Source organism: Balaenoptera acutorostrata, chromosome 18 (assembly GCF_949987535.1).
Source record: "Balaenoptera acutorostrata chromosome 18, mBalAcu1.1, whole genome shotgun sequence".
In the NCBI taxonomy this organism is placed as follows: domain Eukaryota; kingdom Metazoa; phylum Chordata; class Mammalia; order Artiodactyla; family Balaenopteridae; genus Balaenoptera; species Balaenoptera acutorostrata.
In genome coordinates this window covers 69842206-69860657 of record NC_080081.1, presented here as the reverse complement: position 1 = coordinate 69860657, position 18452 = coordinate 69842206, and the positions used below count along the sequence as shown (strand labels likewise).

At 34.6% G+C, this 18452-nt stretch overlaps 1 protein-coding gene across 6 annotated transcripts in view; it reads left to right on the top strand.

Annotated features, from left to right (window-relative positions):
- Positions 1-18452, top strand: part of NBEA (neurobeachin) — a 631767-nt gene that overhangs the window by 76604 nt on the left and 536711 nt on the right. For all 6 annotated transcript variants that reach the window (XM_057532889.1, XM_057532888.1, XM_057532885.1 and 3 more), the window contains exons 7-8: positions 5712-5831; positions 7721-7867. In XM_057532889.1, coding sequence (XP_057388872.1) covers positions 5712-5831; positions 7721-7867 — 267 coding nt within the window. The remainder of the gene's footprint in view (positions 1-5711; positions 5832-7720; positions 7868-18452) is intronic.

Genomic DNA, 18452 nt, shown 5'->3' with positions numbered 1-18452 from the left:
GTGAGAAAGAGGGCATGCCTTGTTGTGGTCAGTGCTTCTTTGTAGGTAAGTATCCCAAGAACCTTTTCCATGTGGCAGTAAGAAGAAAAGTAGTCATGCAATAAAGACCAAGTAATTTAGGTTGTTGCTATGTTATACACATTTAAAATCTAAAGCTTACTAGCCTTTTTTGTTGTTGTTCCAGCATAATAATGCATATTGCAAAGCTAAGTTAATTTTTGGAATTGTAGAGAATAGAGTAATATCCATGACCATTAAGAGAGATTTTATGCTTTTTGAAAAAGTGTTTTGCACAGGTTTAATGGAAAACACAGTTACTTTGAATGCCAACAACTGCCACATTCTTAGATCTTCATTCTGATCCTAAAATTTTAGTATATATTATATATAATTTATTTATAATATATTGTTATATATAATTTGTGTATAATATGTAAATTTACTATATAATATACAGAAATTATGCAGTATCTTTTAAATTTTCTGCACATCTATGAAAACAATATTAAAGTATTTAAAGTATTTAAAATATTAAAGTATTTCAACAATTAATTCAAAGATTAATTCAAAGATTATTCAAAGATTATTCCAAGGCAAACTTTTATATGAACTTTGTGACTTTAATTGTATATTTGAGGAATTATGTTACTCTAATTATAATTCTACCTTCTTCTCTCGCTTTTCTTCTTTATCCTCCTCCTCCATCTCTCTCTCCTCCCTCCTTTACCTCCTCCTCCTTCTCTTTTGCTCATCCTTTTCCTCTCCCTTTTCTTTCCCCTTCTTCTCCTCTCCCTCCTCTCTCTTTTCTTATTCTTCTTCCTCCTTCTTTCTCTAACCTTATTTGGTTTAGGTAACAGAACCAGTTTTTAGACTAGAGATTCAAACTTCAGAGTAACTGGTTAGTGTATGTGTGTGTATGCTGTCCTCTATGGATTTGTAGATGATGAACTCCCTTTCTAAGTCTAATGTTAAACCTCCAGGTTTGGTAATACAGAGAGACTTTTCTTAAGGGAGATTCAGCTGATCCTAGCAGCCCTAAATCTTGTTTCCTGAGATTGAAGGTTTCACTAAATTCAGCTTCTTCAGTAATGCTGGCTTCAAGGAGAGGGATGTTGCTCTCCTGTTAATGTTTAGACCCATGAAATATACCTTTGCTTAATATCCGCTAGAATATGGATATTCAGAGACCAAGTTGAAACGTACTTTTAAAAGTCTGTTTAAAGGTAAAGAATAACAAGAGAAAATGCAGAGAAGCATGCAACTGTATCATTAGCTATATAGATATAATTCACTCATTATCAGCTGGGATTTACTAGAGAGATTCTTTCTTTTGTTTACCAGACTCCATCTTCGTGTCACAGTAACTAAACATTTGAAAGTCCAGAGTCTAAAAAAACAAGGGACAGAAGTATAGTTCTCCATATATACACTAATATGTATAAGATGGATAACTAATAAGAACCTGCTGTATAAAAAAAAAAAGAAGTATAGTTCTCCTTCCCCCATGTTTAAGGCCTGGTCCCCCTTCCAGGTTCAAGGGTCTTTCTTGGATATAGAGCAGTGATTTTGTTCACCTTCTTCAGGGCATACTCTACCCCGTATCCACAGGAACGACCCTAACAGATTTGATGAGCCCATATAAGGTGGCGGGAATGCTTCATTTCTTTTTCTTTCTTTTTTGTTTGTTTTCTTGTTTGCTTATGATCCCATGTGTAGTGTGCCACATACTAAAGAAAATATTATTTTGGATGGGGTTTTCAAATATATATTTTTATTTTTACATGAGTCTAATAAAAATCTTTCTCTTATGTAAGGGATAGTTTAATAATTATTTCTATTAAAGAACGTCAATTTAACAATAATTCATTAATATATACTTAGAAAATAGCTTAAAAGCAATGATTCTAAATAAATTTATACATTAGGATGGGAGTTATTTTTTTCTTGATACAAATCCCACTTTTTTCATATAAATCTCATTGCCTCTCCTCTAGAAATTCTGATTTATTAGATTTGGGATGCTACCCAAACAGAGTTTGCCAAATGTGCCAAATTATTTAGAATTTTAGTGGGAGCTTATTAGAAATACAGATTCGTGGAATTATCATTTTCATGTCAGGAATATGAGTTTTTAACAAATGCTCTAGGTGATTTTTCTCATCGGACAAATTTAAGAAACAGTGTTTTAAAGAGTATAAATAAGAAAACTTAGCATCAAGTTAAGGATCAAATAAAATTGCCATTAACTAATAAAAAGCAATTTAAACCATTTGTTCTCTCCCTCTCTCTCTCTCTCTCTTACATTTTTCCCCTTTGAGAAATGCATTCCCAGTTGTAATAGGTCTCTCTCTCTCTATATATCTTGTTAGGAGCAGGACCAGGGAGTGATGTGGGTTTTGAAAGGCCTTCTGTGAAGATTTTTATAAACCTTGAAAATCATTAGTATTTGATTTTACTGTTTCATTATTCGAGATAACCCCATTTTTAATTTTTTTCCCTTTCTTCAGTTTTTTCAGGGGATACCCTAGCTAAGTTGTTATCCTTCCTAATAAGGGGTTTAGCTAGACTATCAAAAAGTGCTTTCCTAGTGGTACCACTTAACCAGATGTTTGACCTTGTGAAAATGAATGTAAACAATTAGCACATTACCTACTATGTAGTAAATTTACTCAATACATGTTAGCTACAATTGATATTTGTATAAATATCATATTACATTTTTCTGATGAATTCTTAATATACATCCTTTTTTCTTGTTCCTGCTGTTGTATTTCTTTTATAGATCTATTTTTGAGTTTCAAACTAAATGTAGACCTCAGCATACATGTATAGTATCAATATGCATATATAGTCTCCAAGTTTACTCCAGTTTCCTTTAGTCAAAAAATATCAAGTCAAAACTTGGGCTCTTTTGATTTAAAAAGTCACTTGTCTGTTATCTGTAGAGTATATCTTGATTTACTAAGGAAAGAGAATAGAAAGGTTAATTTTCCTATAAATAAGTACTGTTCATTCTGAGATCAATTCATTCATTAAGTTGTGTATTCATTTATTCACCCATTTAATCTTTTATGTTAGTGTTATGACCAAAAGCAAACTCTGTTTATAACTCCCAACTTAATTATCTGGCTAATAGCTGGATAACTATATTAGTTATCTTAAGTTGATGGTACCACTACCCATTCAAGTGAAAAATTGGGAACCATCTTAGACTCCCCTTTTCTATATTAGCAGTTCCAGTCAGTTCTGTTAATTAGTTCCTGTCCCCGCTTTTTAAAATTACCAATGCCTTTGTCTTAGTGTAGGCTTCTATGGTTTTCTTACCTGGACTTTTGCTGTTTTCATTTATCTTCATCCACACTTGCCTAACTGCCCCACTTCCTTACTGCTTCCAGTTATGTTCCTAAACTATGGAGATGATCATTTCACTTTCCTGCCCAAAATTCTTTAGTTATACCACATTATGCAAAAAGTAAAGGCTGATTACAAAAGGTGAACTATGGATCTCTTTACGATCTGGTCTTTGTCTATTTTGCCTGCCACACATGAACACTGAGAAAAGTTTTGTCAGACCACTGTGCTCCATGTACCATATTAAGTTTCTTCTGCCTGGAATGTTTCTTTCCCCCTTGTTTACTCAACTGTTCTATTCATCCTTCAAGTTTAGTCTTAAGCTTTATTTTACTATTTTAGTGAACTCTTCTCTGTTAGCCGTCCTTCTCTGTCTTTCCTTTCTACCTACCCTCAGTTAGTCATTACTTCTTTTGCTCCCATATGTGTAATTTAGATATTATCCATTGTTTTATAGTTGTTTTCATGTTTGTTTCTCTAATGAAACCTCCTTTAGGCTGTATATGTTACATTTCTTCATGTGCCTACGATCTGGGGACACTTGCCATGAAGTAGGCCCACAGTAAATTCTTTGAATGAATGACTTTGAGGAGTAAATAATATCAATTTTATCAGAAAAAATCTCATAATGAATAAATAGTAGATAAAAAATAAATAGAAATATAGTCCGTGGTGTCTTATTTATGGGTGTCAGATATGTATTAGGAACAGTTTTTCATACTTTTCATATATTATTATCTTAAAATTGTCTTTGGGCAACAGAAAATCCCTTTCTATTAATAGACATTTATTTATGTCTATTGTATTTAGAAATTTAAAATTTCTAAAAATTTTATTCCAAAATATAAAGATTGTATCTCCTGTTTTACCCAGATAGCATTCTGGTTGAAATTTTTTAAACTCAATGAGTGTTATAGAGGTAAATTTTAATTCTTATACATGTAAACTTCTATAAGATTTTTCTTAAATTTATTTTAAGCTCAGTTTCTTGATAATTTTATAATATTTAGGAACATGAGTCACTAAATGACCAACTTTGAAGATTTTCTAATTTTAATCAGGGCCAACATATATGTTTCTTTCAGGTCAGGTGAAAGCGTCAGTTTGCAATAAATTAAGGATGATCTAGAATAAAACAGCTTTAAAACAGACGTGTTTTAGGGGTTAAATGGTTTGACCTGACTTTTTTTTTTTATGTAATTGAGGAAAAGTGTTGCTTGTATTACTGTCTTCTGTGAGTTGTTCAGTGCACTATTTTTATTTTCTAAATCAAAATGAATAAAGTTGAATTTTGTTCAAAGTTTTTCAGATACTTTGAAATGATTAATATTTTAGTGGTTAAGAATTACTCTTATGGCTTTATATTATGCAAAATATGTATGAAATAAATTGAATAGTGCTTTTAACTAATCTGAAGACCAAAGTTTGTACTTTATATTTTTATGTTTTTGGGGAAAACTAGTCTAAATCTCTCTTAACTGATGAAAGCATAATTGTTTAAATATCTATAAATCATTTGTATTTTTCTATAGTTTAGAAATAATATTTCTATATTATCTGCATTAGGCTATTAACTGCAAAGAGGCCAAGGATTATATCCACAAATTGTTATAGAACTTAAGTCATCTCATATGAAAATAGACTTTAAAATGCTTTTTGTTGACACTGGTAACTCTAAAATGAGAGCTGAGTATAAACTCATTCCTTGATTCTTAATTAATAGTCACACATTATTAAGTTAAATATAATTATTCCTGGATTTAATAATTCTAAACTGTGGAATTGAAATTATCTAAATCTTATTGTAAATGTTAAATTTTTTTTCCTTGACAGATTTCTCCTGACCATGCAATCCAAAGTAGAATCCTAGGTTATTCTTTCTCGGTTTACACTGTTCTTATTTCCCCACAGTAATCATCATGATTTTTAATTCTGTATTTGTTTACTTGTCTAATGTATGGCTCTTCCACTGCTCCATAAATTCCAGAAGAGCTTGAACCTATGGTCTGTCTGTTAAAACTGGGTATTTGCAGTGCCTGGCACAATGCAAATGTTATTAAATGAATGAGCATAAATATAATTGTATTTCCACAATTTTTGGATCTTGGTATAGTGGAAGGAGTGTCAGTCCAGGGCTGAAAGGGTTCTCGCTCCATCTCCATCACACATTTATTCTTTATGAGTCATTTTTTTCACCTGTAAAATGAGAAATGGGAAAGGGAATTTGAAAAAATGCTAGTGGATGATCATTAATATTCCTTCAAGCAATCTTTTGTAGTGTGGGATAAATGTTATGGTTGCTTTTAAACAGTAATAACTAAACATTACATATTGATATCCTAAATTTTTTTTCATTTAAGTGGTACATGATCAGCATTGTCCACATTTACAATCGATGGAGGAACAGTGAAATTCGGTGTTATGTTAATGGACAGCTGGTGTCCTATGGTGATATGGCTTGGCATGTTAACACAAATGATGTAAGTTTTTATTTATCTGTATTTTAATGTATTTGAGTGTTTGATCTATCACTGTTTATAACATGAATTGAATAATAAAGTATTTGGGTAGAAACAATAGTTTTACTTTGAAATATTTTTCTATTAAGTGAACTCTTGGTTTAATTTAGTATAATTAAATTGCTAAAAGATATGATTAATGACACAAAAAAAAGGAAAATTGCTTGGCCAAATTATTAAGTATTAGGTCAAAAATATAAATGCAGTATTCTATTCTTTTCAGAATCTCAAGCATTAAAAGTTGTGTCTTATACCTTATTTTGATGGGAAAGCAAGACCTTAAACAGAATGAATAAGTATAACATGTGACTATTATTTACTAGATAAATGGTGATAAATACTGTGGAGAAAAACTCAGTGGGAACAAATATAGAAAGTGTAGGTTGTAGGGAAGGGAGAAGCCAGATGGTCCAGAGATGGTCTTAGTGAGAAGAGTGGAGGGAGAAAGCCATGTGAATATTTGGAGGAAATATCCCATCCAGTGGAAGCCGTGAGTGCAAAAGCTTTGAGGCAGAAGTAGAAAGTTTATCTTGGTTTTTACATTTTTTTTAAGTTTTTTTTTTTTTTTTTTTTAAGGTTCAAATAAAACAAAAATCGAAGAATCTGTGATGAAACGAGTTAGGGATTGCAGAGTTTGAAATATTTACTGTCTGTTCCTTTACAGAAACAGTTTGCTTGTTCTGTCCTAGAAACTCATAGTTGGGTCACAGTCAATAAATATTTATGAGAATGATTTTTTTCAGAATTATAATATTCACATGAAATTCTGCTTCATATTTGCCCTCCAAAGGGGACAGTCTTTTTTATTGCAGAGTGATTTTGTTGACTCCATAATCATATTTAAAAAAAGAAAGGAAGAAAAGACTGATTTTTCAATTATTTGCGATAATATTCCAAGAAATGGAGAGGCCTGGACAATAACACATATACACACATACATTATGCAGTCAGTTCTTAATTTCCTATACTTTTAATTAAAGATTGGGTATTGTATGAGGAGTGTCTTTCTTTCTACCTCATTCATAGTTTTTTGGTTATTTTATTGAGGCACCAAAGGGATTCCATACATATATAATGTCTTGCTTATCATTATTCTGGTGTAGAATAACCTGTGAGGATGGGAGGACGGAACTGAACAGTGACTGCTTTCACTGGTCTGGATAGGTGGGGCCACGTATTGGGTGAGATTTAAGAAGTAGAGGTGGGAAGGGTCTTGTTAAGTGTGGTTTCGTAGGTGCTGAACTCCCCAGATGGAGAGCACTGTACCATCTGCTTTAGTCAGCAGATTTTAGTGATTATTGTTTATCTGATTCTGCATAATTCCTACTCATGTAAGAGAAGGAAGTGATTTTTCTTTGTGTCCTTAACTTAGTGTAGAGAAATAGAGAAATATATCCATAATGGAGAAATTAGGTAGAATTTTAAAAATTCAGTCCAATGTGTTTATGGTTAAATTTGGAATAGTCATTATGTTGATTCAGATGACTATCTATGGACAATTACAAATAATTACAGTTTTAGAATTAGTTTTACTTTTGTAAATAAATAGTTATAAGCCCTTTTGCTTTTAACTATAGAATTTGGAAAGTTGGTCAGGTGATTATTGAGTAGGTGGTTATTGTTTGTTTGCTTGCCCATAAATATGAAACATTTGACTGATTAACTTTCCCTAAAAAATCTTTAGTTGTTTTTTATTATTTAAATACTCCATGGAGTCTTAATTGTTGCTTTCTTCTGGTATTATTGTTATTTATGCTTTATGGTATTCCTGACAATGAAGGCAGGTATCCTTAAATATTTTGTCATTACAAAATAAAACATTTTATTTTTTTATGACTTTTTAAAAATAGAGCTATGACAAGTGCTTTCTCGGATCTTCAGAAACTGCTGATGCAAATAGGGTATTCTGTGGTCAACTTGGTGCCGTGTATGTGTTCAGTGAAGCCCTCAACCCTGCACAGATATTTGCAATTCATCAGTTAGGACCTGGATATAAGGTAGTAAAACCATCTTATTATAAATTCTGTGGAAAGTTTTAGGTGTGAAATGTGATACAATATAATATATAGTGATAGACTTTCTTCAATGTGGTTTAAAAGTCATCTCTGTATTTTGGAACTGAGTTATTATTATATGTTTCATTTTGTTTCAAAGGTGCTTTTTCACTTTTTAAGTATTTCCCTTCATGAACTTTTTTTATTCTTTAGAATGTTTTCTAATGTTGAAGCTGTGGCTTTTCTTGACATAATTCTGAAATAATAAATTTTATAAAACCATATTGCTTAATGTGGTATTTGAAATCTCAAATTTTGAAATATATAAATTATATTACGAACAATTGAAATGTTAGAAATAACTCGAAAAGAATAGTTAATTATTTAGAAGGAAAATGATGTAAAATATTACATGTAGCTGAAATTATTGTTTTAGCTTCTATTCTTGTTTGTCCTTTGCAGTAGGCAAGGAAGTGGGTACAGTAGTGCATATCCTAATTTTGCAAAACTAATTATTTAATGTGATTTATCATATTCTTCCTGTTTTTTGACTTTAAAAACAAAGATTTATTTAAGCAAGATATTACATTCACATATATGAATTAGTTCTTAATGGGCAGTACACCTGGCTGGGGAAATATGTGAGTTTTGTTTAAGTCACATTAGGAATTGTGATATCCCAAGCTGTTTGGAGCTGAGAGAGAATTCTGCAGTGTAAGTCAAAGTATTTGTAATTCTGAAGAAGCACGTGTCTTTCATGTAAGAGTTTTTTTTTTTTTTTAAGCTTACTGTTTAAATAATCAATGTGAGGATTGTGTTATAGAAAAGGAGCACTAAACATTAAAAATATTTCTTCTTTGCCTTTGTATTTTTGCATTAATATTTCTGTTTAAATTTTTATGTTCTATATTGGACATATAAGTAACAGTTTGAATTTACCCTTATTAAAAGATATTTCTGTTCCCAATGATTTTAATAACCATGATAATATTGACTGACAATAGTGCTGTCATTTTTATGTCAAGGTGACAGTATTTGCTACCATCTTTTGTCCATATCATTTTATTTGTTTTACTATCCCTAGAAATGAATTTGTGCTTGTACAGCCACTTTTTCTTTCATAGGTCCTTTTATTGGGTTTGAGTCCTAGTTCGGCCGTGTGTTGGCTTTGCATGGAAATGTTTCTGTAATTCAGATATTTGGGTTAATATGCAACTTGCCTTCCTTTCATACTTCTTTGCCTTGTTCCATATTAATATTTGAAGTTGCTTTCTTCAAGCACTAACAGAATGATGTTAAGTAGAGTGACAAACCAATGAAATATAAATAGAGTTAGAAAATCAAGAAAATACAGATGTGCAGATCATAAATCCAGTATGATTGCTATAGTGAAATTTCAGAATTGGTGGGAGCTTCTTGGCAGCAAAAACGAAAAAGGGTTAAACATAAGCAGTTATATTATTCTCCATTCAGAAAGGAGCAAACATTGTTCTGAACCACTTTGCAAACTTAGTAATTTGTCATATGGCTCTTTCTTATCACATTCTTTTATACCAACAGTGAAAATAAGTAGTAACTCTGTGTCACCTTGTTTGTACACAAGTACCCAAGTGATAAAGAATCTATTCCTTGAATCCTAACATAGACAATAGAGTACCTACATCAGAGTCAGAACTTTTAAAAGAAAATGCCTCTAAATTTTGGGCATTTCATGAAAATGTATTTCATTAAGATTTGAAAGTTCCCAGTCTGTAGGCATAGCCTGCTGGGCCCCTTATTGTTAATGGAGGTTGACTGTAAGTCCATGGGTGCATGTGTATTTTCTCAACTTATAAATTTTAGAAGTACAATTACTATCAGGACAGGCATCTGCAAAAATTTTGACATTAAAAAGTTATTTCTGGAAATTCAGAAAATGAAGGAAAGGTGCAGAGGATGCAAATGAAGATCAGATTGTGTTATGACTGGGAAAAAGGCTGAGGTGGTTCACACATTGTAGTCTCAATTTTATTGGTAAAGTAGGAGGCAAGGTCACTTCTTGTGAATGAAGGGATAGTGGGTTACAGTGGAATTTTTAAGGTATGTAGGACATATTAATTAGTTGAAATTTGGTTTAAACTACAAATGAAGCTTACATCATTAGTTGTTATATAATAACACAGTATTTATATTTTTTGCCTCAAAATCTCTGGAGAAAAGAGACAGCATAAAAAAGTTGTATTGGTCAGAGAGTATTGTCTATGATTCTGAGCTTAATGTAGATAGTGTGTCAACATCTGGGCTTTAAAATAAATAAAATAAATTAATTCTCCCCCAAATAATGTCCTCAGAATATCTATACTGTGAAGCCTGTCTCAAGTGATTTTGACCTGTGGATCATGAGAGTGCTAAATAATTTTCTTTATGTGGTTTTGAGCAGTGTAACTTGTCAGTGAATATTTTGTATTTGGTTATCTTTGGTAAACGGCAAATGAGGAAAGGTATCATTAATCAGTTAAATAACTCATTAGGTTTGGAAGAAATTTGTAAAATACAGACTTTCTCACTGTAACTTTCTGTAGTATAGTAAAATTTACTCTGAGTTAAGTTGATTTTGGAGCTCCATTTGGTTGGAGTTATTGAATGTTTACAAGATTATGAAGTCTTATATATAAGGTGGCCTTTTGACATAAACTTGCAAAACAGATTTTAACAAAGTTTAGATATTTCATAATCATTACTGGAGATTTCTTAATGATCAAATAACCTATGTGTCAAGCAATTAGTCTTCATTGCTAGATATTTCAGTATTTAGTTTTGTGTTCTGTCTTTCATTCAAGAAAATGATAGCATCATGGTTTTTTAACAGTTTATTATATTAGGATAAAAGCCCTAACTGATAAGAGAAAATGTATAAAACAACCTCCAGAACTAAAAATCCACTTTGGAGATTTTCCAAAACTCGTATGGAAGGGAAAGCTCCTAAGAAACTGATATTCCCACAAATAAGCATGTAAAAACTCTGGACATCATGCTGAAAAAATCCACCTGAGGGCCTTGGAGACTGAATAAAAAGCAGGGATGTTTTAGAGGGGAGTCAAAACATGGAACAAGTGGTCAGCATGGGCTGAGTTTCTCATTTTTCTATTTTGATGTACCAGCTTCCCAGCCAGAAAAATTAAGGTAACAAGCACTAGGGCAACCAGCACTACAGGGTGATTAATGGGCCCCCAGAAAAGAGGCAGTCGGAAAAGGGTCTGAATTCTATATTTAAAAAAAACACAGTTAAAATCTATGGCTGACCCATGCAACCTTGTATGATCATGATAAACGGATAGTAGATTGTAAATAAGACTTCAGGAACTGAATTGAGATCTGAGACACCACACATAGAAGGCATGACAATCTGTAATTGTATTTAAACAAGAAAATGACCCCCCAAAACAAAAAACATCTGGATTTTTTAAAATGTCCAGCATATCATCACAAATTGCTCATCCTATGAAGAGCCAAGAAAATGTGACTTATTCTCAAGGGAAGAGAAAATCGGCACATGCCACCTCCAAGATAACCTAGAATTGTTTAATTATCACATGAAGACTTTAAGGGACTTTTTATAACCAGCAGTGTAAAAAAATTTGCTTGTAATGAATTAGCAGGTGGGAATTATCAACCACAACATAAAAAAATCAAACGGAAAATTTGGAACTGAAAAATATATTTAAAGTAAAAAGAAATCCACTGTTTGCTTATTAGCAGAATGGACATGAATGAGAAATAAATGAACTTAGATATAGATTGATTGAAACATTAGAAGAGAGATAGAAAAGATTGGGGGGGAAGAACTGAAGAGATTTATGGGACAGTCTTGAAATCTAATATGCAAAGTGATGAAATAAAAATTCACATTTGAAGGCAAGACAAGAAAAATTTAAACATAAGGTTTTTCTCTGCCCTTTGGACTCCTTTCTCCCTTCTAGTGTGCATTGTGCATCTGCATTATACATTAACCAGACCTCCCCAATGCAGGAATACCTGCTCAACCATAAAGATCAGTTTTTCTCCTTCTATTGCCAGCCATATAACTCCTTGGAAGATAACAATCCTTTATCAATTCTGTAAGGAGTCATGATGACCTACTACTTGCCTTGTACATGCAGACATGTTTGGTGAACTTTATATACAATGCCAGTATATCATTTCCCTTAAAGACAGCTATTGGTGCAGAACAGACTGGAGATACTAGGCCACACCTAATAGAAGTTCTTAGCCTAAATACTTAGGACCTTATTAATGCTACTAGTTATATTACTTGTATTCTGCCTATTTTACAAGATTATTGTTCCTTGTATTACCAAACGTGTTACTGAGCCTCAGATAAAATTAATGATGATTAGGCGACTTGAAATGATTGACCAAATATATAGTCATATGAGATCAGTGATGGTAATAGTGTAACTCTAGATATGGGAAAAAACAACAAGAGGGAACCATTTCCTGGACCATAACAGACTAGTGAGACAGGAGGTCCACAGGCTTTTGGCTACTGTTAACAGAACCTAGTCCAGTAACAGAACATTGGGTGGCCTGTCAACAAAATCCTCGCCTGACATGGGACTGAGTATTATTCCTAGCGCCATGGGACAAATTGGTTAAGAAATGCCTCCCAAACTGAAAAGGAAGGGATTGGAAAATAATGTTGCCCACCATCCAGTTCTACAAGAATCAAGTCGTTAGCCACTGCAGTTGCTGACTTTTAATACACCCTGAAAGGAGTTCAGGGCAGAGACCAGGAGTGAGACACTCTGTGCTCTGGGAAAACTGGCAGAACTGGCCTTGAGATAGTTTGATGTTTTCAGGAGAAGGTTTTATGAACCCAAACTCATACGTTTTCCCATACTTAGAAAAGCACTAAAATCATTAACTAAATGTCTGTTCCTCATGACTAGCATCAGCCTTCTACTGAGATGTGCGTTTAGTTGCATGTACCCTCTTCACCAAAATCTCATATATACTTGACCTTTCCCCCCTTTACCTTTTGGGAGCAGTTCTCAGAACTCACTAAGAGGCTGTCTCCTGGGTTATAATCCTCAAATTTGGCTTGAATAAAATTTTCCACTTCTTTCTCATATGATTATTGATTAATTTTTAATTGAAAAAAGAGTAAGAGAAGGGGCCAGAAAAAATATTTGAGGAAATAATAGTAGAAACTTTCCCAAATTTGTTGAAAAACTTATATTTATAGACGGAAGGAACTCAGCGAACTCCAAACAAAATAAATTCAAGGAGTACCACAGAAGGCATATTATAGTAAAACTGCAGAAAACCAAAGGAAAGAGAAAATCTTGAAACCAAGCAGAGAAAAACTAGACACAAATAAGGTAAAGAATGATTTGAGTAACTGCACACTTCTCATTAGAAATCAGGGAAGCCGTAGAGCTGGAGCAAAACCTGTCAACCCAGAATTTTTCATTCAGCAAATATATTCTTTAAGTATTATAAATGAAAATTAAGACAATTTGTTGCTACCAGAAGTACATTACAGACTGGAGAAGGAAAGTTGGATCATTAGGAATGAATGAAGACCATTAGGAATGATAACTGTATGGGTAAAAATAAAATATCCTATCTGTTATTTTCTTTAAAATAAATAAAACTGATTAAAGAAAAAATTATTACACTGTCTTTTTGGTTTATAATGTATATAAATGTAATATATATGGCAACTCTAACGTAGGTTCTGGGGAGGGGATATAAATGGAGCTATATGGTTGCAGACTTTCCATATTTTATGAAGTGTCTGCAATATAATGATATTGACTGAAATTCAGTAGCCAAGACAAAAAAATTAACAAATTTTAAATCATTTTCTTTTTTTGAAATGTAAGTCTTATTTAATTTCCCTACAGCCTATGCTGTAGACCTCTTTTTCAAATCAAAGGTAACATATATTCAATACATACTTAATAGAAAGGAAAAACAAAATAAATTAATGCAAGCCAATGGAGACTGAATATGAATAAGAATCATTCACTCTTTCAGTCATTCTTTCTTTTAGTAAATATTACTATTAAATGTTGTTTTTTGCCATTGTTATCCTAGGGTTCAGGGGCTAGGGATATGATAGTGAATAAAACAGACAAGAATTCCTGCTTTGACAGAGAAAGACAAATACTGTATTTTTTTACTTAATATGTGGAATCTAAAAAACAAAACAAATCAACAAATATACCAAAATAGAAACATATTCACAGATACAGAGAACAAACTAGTGATTGCTGGAGGGAGGATGGGTGAAATAGATCAAGGGGATTAAGAGGTACACACTACCAGTTATAAAACAAGTCACATAGATGTAATGTACAGCCCAAGGAATATTATAAATAATATTATAATAACTTTGTATAGTGTGTAATCTATAAAACTATTGAAGCAGTGACTGTGTTGTACATCTGAAACTAATATAAGTCAACTGTACTTCAATAAAAAAAATTCCTGCCTTTATTGGGGGGAAGGAGGATGTACATTATCATGGGAGGAGACAGACAACAAAATAAAAAAGAAAAATATATAATGTGCTAGATGGTGATAAGTACAATGTGAAAAATAAAGCAGATAAAAAACAGGGAAAGTGGTAGACTGCAGTTTAAAATAGAGTGATTAGAAGAGGTTTTACTAAAGACCTCAAGGAGATGAAGTTGATACCAGCCACGTGCATCTGGGGAAGAGCTTTCAGGGCAAATGGGAGGGCAAGTCTTAAGGGCATTAGTAGGATCTGACTTGGTACATTAAAAAACACTGTGACTGTGTTTCCTTTTGACTAGGATAGAGAGAGGCAGAGGGAGAGTAGTATGAGATAAATTCAGGTATCAATTAAAGACTTGCAGATGATTGTTCTGACTTTACTATTTACTCTTGAGTGAGACGGAAAGCCTTTGGAAAGTCTTGAGTGGATTGATCTGATATCAATATTAAAAGCATCAGTGGCAATAGGGAGACTAGTTAGAAGGCTATTGCAAATATTTAGGTGAAAGATGATGGTAGTTTAGACAAGGCTGATAGCAGCGGGAAGTAATGGGACTTGACTGGATTTTGATAAAGCATACCTAAACTAAAACTCTAAGAGGACAGCTTTTGGATGTATTTTGGAAGTAAAGTGAGTAGGATATTCTGTCACTATAAATATGGGGTAAAGGAGCAAGAGAGGATTCAAAGGTGACCCAGTGCTTGAATAACTGAATTGATGGATTTGTTATTTACTGAGATGGGAAAGACTTGGAAGGACTAAGTTTTGGGGAGGAAGATCAAGAGTTTGGCTTTTGACATGTTAAATTTGAAATGCCTATTAGACATCTAAATGGAGAAATGAGATAAGTCTGGAGCTTAGGGGAGAAGTGTAGTTTGGAGATAGAAGTTTAAAGTTGACAGAATATAGACAGGATTTAAAGCCCCAAGACTGGATTTAGGTACCAATGAAGTGAGTTGAGAGACAAAAGATGACTGAGTAATGAGTCCTTGGGAAAGCCAGTGTTCGGAGGTTGCAGAGATGAGGAGGACCCATCAAAGGAAAATTAGGAGAGCAAGGGAGTAAGGGAAAAAGCAGGATAGTATGGTGTCCTGGAAGTGTTTAAAGGAAGAGGAAATGATTAATTTTCAAATGCTGCTGACAGGTTGAGTAAATTGAGGACTGAAAAATGGCTACTGAATTTAGCAGCATGGAGGTCATGGGTAATCTTGATTATCACACCTTAGGCAATTAGTTGAAGTGGGAGGAAAAAAACTTTAATGAAGACAGTAGTGTCCTTTCAGAATTCAAAGAGAAGCATTAAATGTTTTATAATTGAGCGTATAGTTTAGTTTTGCTTGTTTCATTCTATAGTACAGGGGTCCCCAACCGCTGTGCCACGGACTGGAAGCGGTCTGTGGCCTGTTAGGAACCAGGCCACACAGCAGGAGGTGAGTGGTGGGTGAGCGAGCAGAGCTTTGTCTGTATTTACAGCCGCTCCCCATTGCTTGCATTACTGCCTGAGCTCAGTCTCCTGTCAGATCAGTGGTGGCATTAGATTCTCATAGGAGCACGAACTACTGTGAACTGTGCATGCGAGGGATCTAGTTTCGTGCTCCTTATGAGACTCTAATGCCTGATGATCTGAGGTGGAGCTGAGGCAGTGATGCTACTGCTGGGGAGTGGCTGCTAATACAGATGATCATTAGTAGAGAGGTTTGACTGCACAGAGACCATCATAAATCAATTGCTTGCAGACTCATATCAAAACCCTATTGGTGAGTGGCAAGTGACAATTAAGCTGCATCTGGTGGCAGGCTTTATAGTGGCAAGTGAGTCGATGTACTTCAATTATACAGCTGCATCTGGTGGTGGGCTTTAAGTCAGAATCCGACACTTAATTTAGTCCACGCGTGGCCCGCCCATTATTTTATTTACCACTTCTGTACGCGCCTCTTTCCTGCCCTGCACACTTGTCTCAGTCACAGTTTTGGTAAGCCCACAAGCTAACCCTAGCCAAAATGAGTAAAAATCAAACGTCGCTGGAGAGCTTATATGAAAAGGGGGAAAGACCCAATGATGAGACAGCAGAAGACTCTAAGACTGCCAACAAAAAGAAAGCTACATTTAAAAGAAAAAACCAAGAGTCCTACTTAAATTATGGGTTCATTGCAACAGGTGATTCACGTTCTCCAAGCCTGCTTTGTATAATACGTGGTGACTGGCTATCCAACGAAGCCACGAAACCTTCAAAACTGCTTCACCACATGGAGACCAAGCACCCTGCATTAAAAGACAAGACTTTGGAGTTTTTCAAAAGAAAAAAACGTGAACATGAAGAACAGAAGCAATTAATGAAGGCCACCACTTCATCAAATGTGTCTGCACTGAGAGCATCATTCTTAGTGTCTAAGCACATTTCTAAAGCTAAGAAGCCCTTTACTGTTGGTGAAGAGTTGATCCTGCCTGCTGCTAAGGACATTTGTCGTGAACTTTCAGGAGAGGCTGCAGTTCAAAAGGTGGCACGTGTTCCTCTTTCGGCTAGCACCATAACTATATGAATTGATGAAATAGCAGAGGATATTGAGGCACAATTGTTAGAGAGGATTAATGAGTCACCGTGGTACGCAATCCAGGTTGACGAGTCTAGCGATGTTGACAACAAGGCAACAATGCTTGTTTTTGTGCGATATATTTTTCAGGAGGATGTGCTTGAGGATATGTTATGTGCACTTTTGTTGCCAACCAACACCACAGCTGCAGAACTATTCAAGTCTTTGAATGATTACATATCAGGAAAACTGAATTGGTCATTTTGTGTCCGTATATGCACAGACAGAGTGGCTGCCGTGACTGGACGGCTTTCTGGTTTCACTAATCGGGTCGAAGAGGTCGCTTCTGAATGTATGTCTATGCCCTGTGTCATCCATAGAGAAGTGCTGGCTAGACGAAAAATGTCGACTGAACTTAACAGCGTTTTGCAGGATGTGATTAAAATTATCAACCACATTAAAGCACATGCCCTTAACTCACGTCTGTTCGTGCAGCTCTGTGAGGAGATGGATGCAGAGCACACACGTCTTCTCTTATACACAGAAGTGAGATGGCTTTCTAAAGGTAGATCACTGGCCAGAGTTTTTGAGTTCCGAAAGCTGCTCCAGAGATTTGTTTTAGAAAAACAGTCACCACTGGCAGCACATTTCAGTGACACAGAATAGGTCGCAAAACTTGCTTACTTGTGTGACGTATTCAACCTGCTCAACGAACTCAGTCTGTGACTTCAGGGGAGAACGGCAACTGTGTTCAAATCGGCAGATAAAGTGGCTGTATTCTAAGCCAAACTGGAATTATGGGGGCAACGAGTGAACACTGGGATTTTTGACATGTTTCAAACATTAGCAGAGATTTTGAAATAGACTGAGCCAGGGCCTTCTTGCTCCCAGCTGGTGCATGATCACCTATCTCAGCTTTCAGAGGAGTTTGAGCATTACTTCCCAACCACAAAAGACCCCCGAACTGGGAAGGAGTAGATTCACTTATTCGTGAATAAGCCAGGTGAATCGATTTTGTCCATGCTAGAAGAGGATCAACTGCCTGAGATGGCAAATGACAGTGGCCTTAAAAGTATGTTGGAGACAACTTCAGATCTCCATACGTCTGGATTAAAGTCGGGCAGAATATCCTGAGATTGCCACAAAAGCACTGAAAAGCCTGCTTGCATTTCCAACATCCTATCTTTGTGAAGCAGGGTTTTCTGCAGTGACAGCAACCAGAATGAGATCACGGAGTAGACTGGACCTAAGTAACACACCTCAGGTGTCACTGTCTCCCATCACCCCCAGATGGGACCATCTAGTTGCAAGAAAACAAGCTCCCACTGATTTCTGCATTATGGTGAGTTGTATAATTATTTCATTATATATTACAATGTTATAATAACAGAAATGAAGTGCACAATAAATGTAATGCTCTTGAATCATCCAGAAACCTCCCTCCCGCCGGTCTGTGGAAAAATTGTCTTCCACGAAACCAGTCCCTGGTGCCAAAAAGGTTGTGGACCGCTGCTCTAGTACATTTCATACCAAGACGTTATCTCTTCTTTTG